The sequence below is a fragment of the Chlorocebus sabaeus genome, chromosome 27, assembly GCF_047675955.1.
Source record: "Chlorocebus sabaeus isolate Y175 chromosome 27, mChlSab1.0.hap1, whole genome shotgun sequence".
Taxonomy (NCBI): domain Eukaryota; kingdom Metazoa; phylum Chordata; class Mammalia; order Primates; family Cercopithecidae; genus Chlorocebus; species Chlorocebus sabaeus.
This window is the reverse complement of record NC_132930.1, coordinates 11,072,061-11,086,716: the sequence shown is the minus strand read 5'-3', so window position 1 is coordinate 11,086,716 and position 14,656 is coordinate 11,072,061. Positions and strand designations below refer to the sequence as shown.

At 42.9% G+C, this 14,656-nt stretch overlaps 1 protein-coding gene across 2 annotated transcripts in view; it reads left to right on the top strand.

Moving 5' to 3' along the window:
- The first annotated feature begins 226 nt into the window (after nucleotides 1-226).
- UBE2K (ubiquitin conjugating enzyme E2 K) overlaps nucleotides 227-14,656 on the top strand; it is an 85,934-nt gene continuing 71,504 nt past the window's right edge. Inside the window, exon 1 of one of the 2 annotated variants that reach the window (XM_008017600.3) lies at nucleotides 227-494. In XM_008017600.3, the coding sequence (XP_008015791.1) occupies nucleotides 432-494 (63 nt within the window). In that variant the 5' untranslated portion in view covers nucleotides 227-431. The remainder of the gene's footprint in view (nucleotides 495-14,656) is intronic. The other variant, XM_038008617.2, reaches the window with a different exon arrangement.

Below are 14,656 nucleotides of genomic sequence, written 5' to 3'. Positions count from 1 at the left end.
CCCCGACCACAGCACCCGGGTTTAAACAGGAGCGGAGGCGCCGGGTAGGACCGGGCAGGCCGGCTACGGCCGGCCACCTTGGAAGCCGCGCCCTCGCGGCCCCAGACGCCGGCAGGGCGGAGCCACGCGGCCGCAGCCCCAGCCGAGACGCGAGCTCGTGGCTCGGGCGTATGGGGGCTACAACGGGAGCGGCTGCGCTGCCCGGCCGGGTCAGCGTCGTGCGCATGCGCCGACCCGGCGCCATTTTGGTGGCCGGGCGCGGAGGTGATTCCACACTGAGGCGAGCGCGGCGGCCGGGGTGGTAGTGGCAGTGTTCGTGTGCTCGGGTCTGAATCGCCGGGGGAGGAGGCCGTGGAGGAAGAGGTGGCGGCGGTGGCGGTGGTCGTAGCGGTGGCGGAGGAGGCGGGTACGAATCAGCTGCGGGCGGAGACATGGCCAACATCGCGGTGCAGCGAATCAAGCGGGAGTTCAAGGAGGTGCTGAAGAGCGAGGAGGTCAGAAATGAACTCCCGGATATCCCCCATCTCTGCCTGGAGCGGGAGGGTCCTCCCAGCTGCGACCCCGATATCCCTGGTAGTCCCTGGGTGGCCCTCCTTGCGGCCGCCCTTCTGCCTGTGAGGAAGCAGCAGTGTTCCCCTCCTCCTTCCGCCGCCTTCCCCTCCCCTCCCAGAGCGCTAGGATGAACGGTCTCGCGGGCGGGTGGTCTGGGGTGGAACACGGTTTGGGGAGCTGATGGGCAGGGGGGAGCTCCTCGGAGGGATGGAAGCTCACGAGAGAACCCGAGGCGGTGGCCACAGCTGGAAATGTGGCTGTGGGGTGGGGAGGGAGCAGGCCGAGCCTGAGAAAACCCGGGAAGTGGGTTGGGGGAAGGGGAAAGGTGGTAACTGGATCCGAAGAGCAGTGCTGCTCAAAGGCCCACACTTTTGAGGGTATTTGGGGTTATTGCCTGTCAGGCCTTCACTGTTCTTTTCGTAGGGGAGGAGCGGTGAGTCCAAAGGTATTGATTAGAAAGGAAGGACATTCAGAGTTAGTCCTTCTTAGTTGGGTGTTAGGAGTCAAAGGGAGACATAATAGAATACTGTCTTATTTGATGGCGGGGGTAAGGGAATTTTCACTTGAGTTAGCAAGTTATTCCAAACGAGATAATTATGTCTTCCACTTAACCCCCAAATTCGTAGGCCTCATTTTTATTGACATCACAATCTTTTTTGAGTGGGCAAAGGCGAGGTGTTTGGTGTATTAAAGACATGTAAATATTTTTAGTTAGGAAAAAAATAATGGAATGTATGAGTAGCTTATTTCAAAATATTGTTTACAAGTTACCGATCAGAGAGACTGTCCTAAGACAGTGCCTCTGTGACTCGTGTTGTGCCACGAAACTTCATTATGATGTCCCTCATAGGTAACTTGATTCCTACTTTTGAAAAGTAGACCTATTAAAAATGTGAGATTTCACCAGATTAATACATTATTTCATCTCCTTATTAAGTGAGTAGATTTATCACGACTTAACAGATTTTCAAAAAAATTGCCTGCCGTGGCTCTTAAGTCCTGCAGAATTTATATACATTAGTACTACGTTTATTTATGTAAGATATTCACAATGCTCTAGTAATTTGACTCAAAATTATGCAAGTATTAGCACAGTTTGTCGTACCAAGATGAACAAGAATGCCAGATTGTCTTCCCCACATGAATTAAACAAAAAGTAATACAGAAAATGATTATTTTCAAGATTCACATACCATTATTGAATATATCATTGCTATTTGTGTTTTTCTTTTACGGTTAGTACTTTGATAGTGTCCATAATGATTTGTGAAATTCAGCATTCTAAATATGTGATGAGTATACATGGAGAAAAATTATTTAAAATTCAAAAATGACAACAGACTTATTGAAAGTAGTAGTATGTAAGTCATGATCGGTTTTACAGAGCATGTGTATGAACTCTGACCTCTGTGTTCATATGCCAAAACTCTGAATGGAAGGATGACTTTGTATTTTGTGGGACAGCGCAGAAATAGAGTCAATAAGTGTCTGTACTGATACAGTGAAACAGCAATTTTAACTTATTTAATATGAAAATGTATTCCAGGTTAGCTGACATACATACTCCTAATGAAAGATAGCAGCTAATATTGTTGCCAACAACCTAAAACATTTCTTGTTTAATAAGGTTGTACAAGCCTGAAACTTAATAGACTTTTAGTGCTTTATTTTCTGTTACAAGTGGTAAGTTACTGCCTTGGTAATTAATATGGTCTCTTTGCTTTTTATGAGCTGACTTTTCACTGTGAGATTCTTAGTACTTAAGTTGAAGATTACCAGAAATACTTGTATTGCTCTCTAGTAATGCATATTGTTCAAACAAACAAACAAAAAAACACTACTCTTTATACGTAAGGGATGATGAAGCCTTACTTCAGATAAGCATCAAAAGTGTTTCAGAAGAAGAAAACAGGAAATGCAGACAGGTTTTTTGTTTGTTTTGTTTTGTTTAGAACAGTACCTGTATAAATATGGAAGAAAACTTCTTTTGGGAAAATCAGTTGCAAAGAACATTTAGGAAAGAGTTACATCATTTAATCTTGCAATAAATATAACCAATAAATAGCTTATTTTCGCCAGTATTTTTTGATATTTTAGTAGCCCCAGTTCTGTAAGTGGATTATTATTTTCACCTCATTGAAGACTTGTAGTATAGTCCATGTGTTTCCTTTTTAAGGGTGTAAATCCAGTCTTTTGAATGGCTGATCAAATAAATATTTCATCATGTCACTTTTTTGGTAAATCTGCACTTTACCAAAATTTATTTCATGTGCTTGTATGCTTGGGTTTACTAAGAACACTGGTTGATTTAAGGACTTTTTGGGGTGGCCTTATAAGTGCCTTTGTAAAGATAGCTGACGCTTACTGGATTCTGGTTATGAGAGATTATAAGTGACCATTCTTAGAGTATGTTAATTAAAATACAGCCAACAAGATAAATGTGAAAAGCAAGATGCAGAATAGTGTGGAAGAAGCCACCATTTGTGTTAAAAAGAGGGGAATATGTGTATTTGTCTTTATAGGCAAAAGGTTTCACAAGAAATTGGTAAAATTGATTGCTTTCTGTGTAGAAGAATTGGGTCTCTGGGGCATGGGGTATAGATATTTTTTGAATTTTGTGTCATACGAATGTGATTTACTCAAAGGCACCAGTTGGCCTCTTTCCCTTAAGACAGTGTTTGGAAATTTGTCAGATGTTTCTTTTTATTTATTAATATTTATTTTCTTTGTTTTAGATGTTTGTTTTTAAATACGAGTGTGAATTTTAAGCAGTTTTAAATAATATTCCAAAGTTGTTAGGCATGGAATATTGATGTAAAGTACGTTTTATAATTTATGAGGATTACATTTTATAATTTATCAGTAGGATTACATTAGTAAATTGTTTATTGTGAGGATATAAACCCATAATCAATGTTTTATTCATAGGTTGTATTATTTACTATTAGTTATTGCTGCTGTTAATAACTAGTTGTCATTTGTAGAATGGCTAGTTGTTCTTAGTGTTGTTTTTTATACGTTATTGCTAATTCTTAAGAATAGTTCTTTAGATTTTCTATTTCCTAGATGAGAAAATAGGGATTTAGAAAAGTTAAATTATTTGTTTGCAAACACAGAGCCTGGGATTTGGATCTAGGTCTGCTTGTGTTCATATTGTACCACGCTGTCATGACTTGCCAAGGATAGGCATGCTTTTAATTAACTTAAAAAATCGAGCCTGGTTTGTATTACTGGTTAAAAGATTTAAACACAGTTTAATTTGCTAGTTTAAACTCATTGAAATAAGTGTTACCTATAATTAGCTTTAAGATTTACTTGAATTTCTTTCTTTTTTTTTTTTTTCTTTTGAGAAGGAATCTTGCTATCTCGCCCAGGCTGGAGTGCAGTGGTGTCATCACAGCTTACTACAACCTCTGCCTCCCAGGTTCTAGAGATTCTCCTGCCTTAGCCTCCTGAGTAGCTGGGTTTACAGGTGCCCGCCACCACGCCCAGCTAATTTTTGTATTTTTAGTAGAGACGACATTTCACCATGTTAGCCGGGCTGGTCTCGAACTCCCAACTTCAAGTGATCCGCCTGTCTTAGCCTCCCAAAGTGCTAGGATTACAGGCGTGAGCCACCATGCCCAGCCAGATTTACTTGAATTTCAACATACAGAATATTTTAAAATCTGAAACTTGATGAAATAAAACACCCTTAAATCAGTTCACTTACTCTTGTTGCTCTTATGCTGTATGGCACCTTTTGGTTTTTCATGTTGTAATTACACTTTGGTAACATTTTCTTTTTTTTTTTTCTTTTTCTTTCCTTTTTTTTTTTTTTTTTTTTTTTTTTGGAGACAGTTTTGCTTTTGTTGCCTAGGCTGTAGTGCAATGGCGCGATCTCAGCTCACTGCAACCTCCACCTCCCAGGTTCAAGCAATTCTCCTGCCTTAGCCTCCTGAGTAGCTGGAATTACAGGCGTGTGCCCCCATGCCTGGCTACTTTTGTATTTTTAGTAGAAGCGAGGTTTCTCCATGTTGGTCAGGCTGGTCTTGAACTCCTGACCTCAGGTGATCTGCCTGCCTCGACCTCCCAGAGTGCTGGGATTACAGGAGTGAGCCACTGCGCCTGGCCAACATTTTCTAGTCTCATAGGGCATGTTTAAATCTATGGCACAAACAAATTGGTTTCATGAAAATTACTATAGTACATTAAGTTTTCCTTCATCATTTAAATAGATTTTTATATCTATTTTCCTTTAAAATTTTAGTGTATGTGATCTAGCTTGATCTAGATTATTCTATAATAAAAGTAGTTGTAAATCTCTAAAAGTAAGCCTTTTGATTTCTGTAGATCATGGGTTTTTTAACCTTGTCACTATTGATATTTTGGGCAGTTAGTTATTTGTTGAGTGGCTCTCCTGTGCATTGTGGGATGTTTAGCAACATCCCTGACCTCTACCAGTATATGCAGGTAGCACCGCAAACCCCCAGCCCATGTCCCCACTATCTCTTCTTGCTGGATGCATCAACTAAAAATGTCCCCAGACTGCCATATGTTGAGAACTATGTAGACAAAACTTTTTTTTGATACAGAGTCTTGCTCAGTCACCTAAGCTGGAGCGTAGTGGCACGATCTCAACTCACTGCAACCTCCACCTCCTGGGCGCAAGCCATTCTCCTGCCTCAGTCTCCCGAGTAGCTTGGATTACAGGCGCCCACCACCATGCCCTGTTAATTTTTTTATTTTTAGTAGAGACGGGGTTTCACCATGTTGGCCAGACTGGTCTGACAAAACTCTTTAATAGAGTATTTATGGGCCAGGTGGGGTGGCTTATGCCCGTAATCCAACATTTTAGGAGGCTGAGGCTGGATTGAGGCCAGGAGTTCAAGACCAGCCTGGGCAACATAGTGAGACTTTTGTTACTACTAACATTTTTTAAAAATCAGCCAGGCCTGGTGGTATGTGCCCATAGTGGCAGCTACTTGGGAGGCTGAGGCTGGAGGATGCTTGAGCCCATGAGGTCAAAGCTGCAGTGAATTGTGATCATGTGACTGCACTCTAGCCTGGGCAGCAGCGAGACCCTGTCTCAAAAATGAAAAAAGAAAATAATTCCTGGCTATTTGTTAATTATATAAGAAGAACACAGCCAGGCGCAGTGGCTCACGCCTATAATCCCAGCACTTTGGGAGGCCGAGGCAGGTGGATCATGAGGTCAGGAGAGCGAGACCATCCTGGCCGACATGATGAAACCCCGTCTCTACTGAAAATACAAAAATTAGCTGGGCGTGGTGGCATGGGCCTGTAGTCCCAGCTACTCAGGAGGCTGAGGCAGGGGAATTGCTTGAACCGGGGAGATGGAGGTTGCAGTGAACTGAGATGGCACCACTGCACTCCAACCTGGCAACAGAGCAAGGCTCTGTCTCCAAAAAAAAAAAAGAATACTTTGAGACTTAACTAACTGTATCAGATGTGTAAGATAATTTTTTTTTTTTTTTTTTTTTTTTGAGACGGAGTCTTGCTCTGTCGCCCAGGCTGGAATGCAGTGGCCGGATCTCAGCTCACTGCAAGCTCCGCCTCCCGGGTTCCCGCCATTCTCCTGCCTCAGCCTCCCGAGTAGCTGGGACTACAGGTGCCGCCACCTCGCCCGGCTAGTTTTTTGTATTTTTTAGTAGAGACGGGGTTTCACTGTGTTAGCCAGGATGGTCTCGATCTCCTGACCTCGTGATCCGCCCGTCTCGGCCTCCCACAGTGCTGGGATTACAGGCTTGAGCCACCGCGCCCGGCAAGATAATTTATCTAAAGAATAAATGGACCCGGACAGTAAAGACACAAAAAATATATACTGGCTTTGAATGTTTTATTTTTAAAACTTTTAAGTTTGTTCCCCCTTTTTGATGTTTTTCTGTTAAAATTTCTCTCTTTTGATTTTAATAAAAACATAAAATTCTCTACCAAAAATGAATGTAACAAGAATTTGAACAGTTGTTTAAGACTAGAGGCAGGCTTGGTGGCTCACATCTGTAATGGCAGCACTTTGGGAGACTGAGGCAGGAGAATCGTTTTAAGTCTGGGAGGTCAATGCTGCAGTGAGCAGTGATTGTGCCACTGTACTCCAGCCTGGGTGACAGAGCAACATACTGTCTCCAAATAAAGAGTAGAAAAGTGGTTTTTAAAGTTTTTATTTTCATTTTATTTTTCAAAAGTGTTTTTGAAAGTTATGAAAGTTACAGTTTTATGTAATATTTAAATAGTATTTTTTATGGGTTCTGAAATGGGTTGAGCAAGGAAAGTCTATAGATTGGATTTTTAAAAAATCAAAGTCTGTGCAGGTAATATGTTTGGGGTGAATTCCTTGTTTACACTGTTACAAAGACTTTGAGCTCTGTCCATTGGGCGTAGGTTTAGACACATCTGGGCTCCCCTAGCTTCTTCCCTTTTTATTTGTGTTTTTTGTTTGTTTGTTTTGAGACAGAGTCTCACTGTCACCAAAGCTAGAATGCAGTGGCGTGATCACAGCTCACTGCAGCCTCTAACTCCGCAGGCTTAGGTGATCCTCCTACCTCAGCCTTCCAAGTAGCAGGGACTAAAGGCATCTGCCACCATGCCCAGCTAATTTTTGTAATTTTTTGTAGAGTCGAGGTTTCACCATGTTGCCCAGGCCGGTCTCGAACTCCTGGGCTCAAGTGATCCTCCCGCCTTGGCCACCTAAAATGCCGGGATTGCAGACGTGAGCCACCATGCTTGGCCTGTCATCCCTTCTTAAAAACTATACACTTTTTTTTTTTTTTTTTGAGACGGAGTCTCCATCTGTCGCCCATGCTGGAGTACAATGGCGCGATCTTGGCTCACTGCAACCTCTGCCTCCCGGGTTCAAGCAGTTCTCCTGTCTCAGCCTCCTGAGTAGCTGGGATTACAGGTGTGTGCCACCATGCCTGAGGGTTTTTTTTTTTTTTTTGTATTTTTTGTATTTTTAGTAGAGACGGGTTTCACTATATTGGCCAGGCTGGTCTCGAACTCCTGACCTTGTGATCTTGCCACCTTGGCCTCCCAAAATGTTGGAGTTACAGGCGTGAGCCACTGCACCTGGCCTTTTTTTTTTTTTTTTTTTTTTTGAGACAGAGTCTCGCTCTGTCGTCCAGGCTGGAGTATGGTGGCACAATCTCAGCTCGCCATGGTCTCTGCCTCCCGGGTTGAAGTAACCCTCCTGCCTCAGCCTCCTGAGTAGCTAGTATTACAGGTGCACCACGCCCAGCTAATGTTTTGTATGGTTAGTAGAGACAGGGTTTTACCATGTTGGCCAGGCTGGTCTTGAACCCCTGACCTCAAGTGATCCAACTGCTTCGGTCTCCCAAAGTGCTGGGATTACAGGCATGAGCCACCACTGCCCAGCCAAGACTATATACTCTTATTTCCCAGTGAATACATTATTGACAGTTTTTGAAAATATTGACTATAGCCCCAAAAGGCTTAACTGGTTGGAGATACAGGGCAGACAAAGGATAGATAAAAATGGTAGGGGCAAAGAGTAAATGCTATGGGATTCTAAGGATATCTGTATGAGAGAGATTCCTTTTTGTTGTTGTTTTGTTTTGTTTTTGAGAAGGAGTCTCGGCTCTGTCACCCAGCCTGGAGTGCAGTGGCTTGATCTTGCTCACTGCAACCTTCGCCTCCCAGGTTCAACCAATGCCTCAGCCTCCGGGATGGCTGGAATCCCGGGATTACAGGCATGTGCCACCCTGCCCAGCTAATTTTTTTTTTTTTTTTTTTTTTTTTTTGAGACAGAGTCTCGCTCTGTTGCTCAGGCTGGAGTGCAGTGGCGCACAATCTCAGCTCACTGCAGGCTCCGCCTTCCGGGTTCACGCCATTCTCCTGCCTCAGCCTCCCGAGTAGCTGGGACTACAGGCACCCGCCACCAGGCCCGGCTAATTTGTTGTATTTTTTTAGTAGAGATGGGGTTTCACCATGTTGGCCAGGATGGTCTCGATCTCCTGACCTCGTGATCAGCCTGCCTTGGCCTCCCAAAGTGCTGGGATTACAGGTGTGAGCCACCGCGCCCAGCCACTACGCCTTGCTAATTTTTGTAGTTTTAATAGAGGCAGGGTTTCACTATATTGGCCAGGCTGGTCTCAAACTCCTGACCTCAGATGATCTGCCTGCCTTGGCCTCCCAAAGTGCTGGGCTTACATGGTGAGCCACCATGCCTGGCATGCCTGGACTTTTTTTTTTTTTTTTTTTTTCAGATGGAATCTTGCTCTGTCACCCTGGCTGGAGTCCAGTGGCATGATCCAAGCTCTCTGCAGCCTCCGCCTCCCAGGTCAAGCGGTTCTCCTGCCTCAGCCTCCCAAGTAGCTGGGACTACAGGCGCATCCCACCATGCCCAACTAATTTTTTATATTGTTAGTAGAGACAGGGTTTTATGATGTTGGCCAGGCTGGTCTCAAACTCCTGACCTCAAGTGATCCACCTGCCTCGCTCTCCCAAAGTGATGAGATTACAAGTGTGAGCCACCATGCCCAGCCAAGACTATGTACTCTTATTTCCCAGTGAATACATTATTGACAGTCACTGAACATATTGACCACAGCCCCAAAAGGCTTACTGGTTGGAGATACAGGACAGACAAAGGATAGATAAAAATGGGAGGGGCAAAGAGTAAATGCTATGGGATTCTGAGGGTATTTGAATGAGGGAGGTTCTTTTTTGTTTTTGTTTTGTTTTGAGTCAGAGTCTCTGTCGCCCAGCCTGGAGTACAGTGGCTTGATCTTGGCTCACTGCAACCTCCACCTCCTGGCTTCAAGTGATTCTCAGGCCTCAGCCTCCGGAATGGCTGGAATCACAGGCATGCGCCACCATACCCGGCTAATTTTTTGTATTTTTAGTAGAGACTGGATTTCACCATGTTGGCCAGGCTGGTCTCACACTCCAGACCTCAAGTGATCTGGCTGTCTTGGCCTCCCAAAGTGCTGGGCTTACATGCATGAGCCACCCGACCTGGAGTGTTTTTGTTTTGTTTTGTTTGAGATGGAATCTCACTCTCTCACCCAGGCTGGAGTGCGGTGGTGTGATTTTGGCTCACTGCAGCTTCTGCTTCCCAGGTCAGGTAGTTATACTGCTTGACCCAGTAGCTGGGATTATAGGCATGTGCCACCACACCCAGCTAATTTTCCTATTTTTAGTAGAGATGGGGTTTCTAGCCAGGCTGGTCTCGAACTCCTGACCTCAGGTGATCCGCCTGCCTTGGCTTCTCAAAGTGCTGGGATTACAGGCGTGAGCCATCGTGCCCGGCCTGTATGACTGTATGAGGGGAATTCTTGAGCTAGGTGCTTTTTGTTGTTTTTGTTGTTGTTGTTGAGACGGGGTCTCCCTCAGTCGCCCAGGGGCACAGTCATAGCTCACTGCAGCCTTGACCTCCTGGATTCTAGCAAGCCTTTCACCTCAGCCTCCCAAGTAGCTGGGTCTACAGGTACGTGCCGCCACACCCAGCTAGTTTTTACTTTTTGTAGAGATGGGGTCTCACTATGTTGCCCAGGCTGGTCTTGAACTCCTGGCCTCACACAGTCCTTCTGCCTCAGCTTCCCAAAGTTCTGGGATTATAGGCATGAGCCACCTCACCCAGCCTTCTTGAGCTGAGTTCTGGAGGAAAGTTAAGACTGACTTCAAATTTCAGGAGACAGTCCCAAAGGAATTGTGGTAATATTGCAATTCTTTTTTTTTTTTTTCCCCCCCTGAGACAGAGTTTTGCTCTTGTTGCCCAGGCTGGAGTGCAATGGCGCAATCTCGGCTCGTTGCAACCTCTGCCTCCTGGGTTCAAGCGATTCTCCTGCCTCAGCCTCCCGAGTAGCTGGGATTACAGGCATGCACCACCAAGCTCAGCTAATTTTGTATTTTTAGTAGAGACCGAGTTTCTCCATGGTGGTCGATCAGGCTGTTTTTGAACTCCCGAACTCAGTTGATCTGCCAGCATCGGCCTCCCAAAGTGTTGGGATTGCAGGTGTGAGCCACCACGCCTGGCTGAAATTCTTAAGTAAATAAACTTTTCTCTAGGCACATGAATTGGAACTATGGAACAAAGAGATTATTGATACAATTATTCAAGAAACACATTTACATATTTAGAACAGAAAGGTTGCACAGCTCTTATATACTCAAACATAGTTGTAGAGTTAGATCATGTTCTTAACTTTCTTCATAGTTACCTTTTGGGGAGGAAAACCACCCTTTTTCATATTAAAGTAAAACGTGTACATAATAAAGTGTGACTGGCACATAATCAAGAAACAGACCCTTCCCAGTACCATAGGAATCCTCCTTCCTTTCTAGTTACTTTCCTGACTTCTAATAACAGATTAGTTTTGAGTATGTTTGAGTAAAAGAACAGATGTGAGTATATGTTACGTATTTTAAGTTGGAAAGTTTTCAAAAGATGCTGTTCAAAATCTGTTAAGAAAAATATAGTGTCTTAGAAAATGTACTAAAATGTATTGAATTTCAGAGCTGAAATAGATCTAGGCCAAACTCCTCATCTATAAAATCAGGAAACTGAGGCCCAAGGAGGTTGATTGTTCCTCAGAAACAGCTGGTTAATGGTTGAACCCAGGCTTTTTGCATACTAGTTTAGTCATAATAAGTAGTTGGTTTGTGGGAATATCCTTTTCATAAACGATAGTGTAAAAGCTGACTGCTAATACAACTTTACAGAAGGAGATAACAATGCAGTATTATTTAAATGTGTCTTTTCTTTTCCCCCTCTTAGTATGAGAACTTAAACTTGCCAAGGAGGTAGAGATTTTTAACTCCTGAAGCATAATTTAGTGAAGTTAGCTTAGTAATTAAGAGCATGGGCTTTAGAATTAGATTTGCTTTGAGTCCTGGCTTTTCTTCTTAAAACCTGAAGGTACTGGCTCTGTATCTCGATTATCTTTATCTGTAAAAATGTGGGAAGATTAAGAGAGTCTTTACAGTGCTTAGAACAACCTTGGGACATAATTAAACAGATAGCTGTGAGATGTCAGAAGTAGCTATGTTTTCATATTCTGTTGTGCTTATTCTTGAATTATAAAGGTATTGTTCAATGGTTTAGTAATTACTGGATGTAAATATGCCTCAAGAAAAGCTCAATATGAGGGCTGTGGTACTTCTAATAGTGTTTCTTTGTCACCTGTGTGCAAATAATCCATGGGGCTGGTAGCCAAGTAGTCTACCCTTATCTGCAGTTTCATTTTCTGCAGTTTCAGTTACCCGCTGTCAACCATCGTCCAAAAATAAGTGAGTATAGTACAATAAGGTATTTGAGAGAGCATATTCACATAATTTTTATTACAGTATATTGTTATAATTACTCTATTTTATTATTGTTAATCTCTTACTGTGTTTAATTTATAAATTAAACCTTATCATAGGTATGTACATATAGGAAAAAACGTATAGGGTCAGTACTATCCATGGTTTCAAGCATCCAATAGGGATCTTGGAGTGTGTCCCCTGTGGATAAGAGGGGATATACTAATACAGAGGAATATATGTGGGCTCTGTTCTCCAGATGTGATTTATTTAATCTTTCTTTAGGAGACGGTTATAAATTGGAGAAAAGTTTGTGTTAAAATGTTACCTTCCTGAATGAAAAAGTTTATTTGGGAAACACTCAAATGATATAGAGATAATGGGATTATTTTGGATTTCTTGACATGGCTCTGGTTTCCTGAAACTAGAGCAAAGAATCTAGATTCTAATCCTATGGTATATAATCTTGGATCCCTTTGCAAATCTCTTCTTCAGTGGGCTTTGGGAGCCAGAAAATAAGTGGTCTCATTCATCTGACATCCATGTTATTCTCTTATGTAAATCTGAAAAGGTGGGAGAACTTTATTTCATTGAAAATGCTTTTTAAAAAATTTTTTATTTTTTTAAGGCTAGTCCAATGAAGCAGTGGAAATGGAAAAGGAAAAAAGTCTGTAACTGGTTATGATCAATTAATTGTTAACACCACTGCAAAACCCTTTTTTCCTTTCTCTTCCCTTTAGTTCTTTGCTTTTACTCCAAATTTAGAATAATTGTCTACAGTTGAATGCCTGCTGTCTGATTGATTGATTGATTGATTTTAAGACACAAGGTCTTGCTCTGTTGCCCAAGTTGGAGTGCAGTGGCAGCAAAGCAAGACCTTACAGCTCTCTGTAACCTTGAACTCCTAGACTCAAGTGATCCTCCTGCCTCAGCCTTCCTAGTAGCCACCACACTTGGCTAAATTTTCTTTTTAAAAATATTTTGTGGAGTTGAGGGTCTCACTATATTGCCCAAGCCGGTGTCAGACTCCTGGACTCAAGCAGTCCTCCTGCCTCGGCCTCCCAAAGTCCTGGGATTACAGGCATGAGCTGCTGCACCCTGGCTGTCTCACATTTTTTATATATGGCAGCTGTATGAGATTGGTAGTATTCTTGTTTCACAGATCCAACAGTTGCAACTGGGAAGAAATTAAGTAGCTTCCTCAGTATCAGTGACTTGCTGGTGGGACAGAGGTTTGAAACCAGGTCTCTGCCTCCAAAATATTGGTGGTTTTGGTGGAAAGAGTTACACTCATATCTGCTGCTTGCTGCCTACATTTTTGAAGATTTTTTTGAAACTATGAAATACTTTATACTTAGAAGTTTTGAAAGTAATACATGAACATCTTTATATCTGTGGTCCATATTTAACAGATTGTAATCTTCTCATAGTGTGGGCTAAACTGCCTCTACCCAAATACAGTAAAATATAGAGGTAGAGCTCACTGGATAACTTTTTTCTTACTCCATTTTTTCTTTCTAGGAGTATCTGCTATGTGAAGCTAGTGTATATTCTCCCCCTTCATATTTTTGTTTTTACTGTTAAAGATAGTATCTCCTGAATTTAAAAAATGAAATACTTTTTGCTTTTTTTAAAAGTTTGTTTTAAAAAAACAGTTTTTATAGGTGATTGTAATGTACATCTCTTGGAAACTTTTTCTCTTAGCATTATTTTTTAAAGATCTGTGATAGTGCATGTTGTGCTAGTTCTTTATATTGTATTCCATGTCAGTTTTTTAAGTTTATTTTTCTATTGATGGCATTTAATTCCAACTTTTAGATAAAAGGATGTACTGTACATTTTTACAATTTTTGGGAGGACATATAAGAGTTTTTCTCGGAAGTAGATTTGCAAGATCTGAGCATATTTTCAGCTTCTGCGTGACTGGATTTTGCTTCATTGTTCTCCAGATGATTGAATCAATTTACATTCCCACTAAAAGAGTTCTGGCCGGGTGCAGTGGCTTACTCCTGTAATCCCAGCACTTTGGGAGGGAGAAGCAGGCGGATCACCTGAGGTCAGGAGTTCCAGACCAGCCTGACCACCACAGAGAAACCCTGTCTCTACTAAAAATACAAAAAATTAGCCAGGCGTGGTGTTGCATGCCTGTAATCCCAGCTACTTGGGAGGCTGAGGTGGGAGAATTGCTTGAACTGGGGAGGCAGAGGTTGCACTGAGCTGAGATGGTGCCATTACACTCCATCCTGGGCAACAGAGGGAGACTCTGTCTCAAAAAAAAAAAAAAAAGTCATCATTTTTTGTAAGACTATCTCCGGAAAAAAGGGGGAAAAAAAAGTAGTTACTAGAACCCCCCTGTTTTTGTGGAGATGGAGTCTCACTCTTGCCCAGGCTGGAGTGCAATAGTGCCGACTACATTTTTTTTTTTTTTATACTGAGTCTGGCTCCATCGCCCAGGCTCGAGTGCAGTGTTGCGATCTCAGCTCACTGCAAGCTCCGCCTCCCGGGTTCACGCCATTCTCCTGCCTTAGCCTACCAAGTAGCTGGGACCACAGGCACCCGCCACCATGCCCGGCCAATTTTTTTGTATGGTTTTTTTTGTGTTTTTTTTTTTTTTTTTGAGACGGAGTCTCGCTCTGTCACCCGGGCTGGAGTGCAGTGGCCGGATCTCAGCTCACTGCAAGCTCCGCCTCCTGGGTTCACGTCATTCTCCAGCCTCAGCCTCCCAAGTAGCTGGGACTACAGGCTCCCGCCACCTCGCCCGGCTGGTATTTTGTGTTTTTTAGTAGAGACGGGGTTTCACCATGTTAGCCAGATGGTCTCGATCTCCTGACCTCGTGATCCG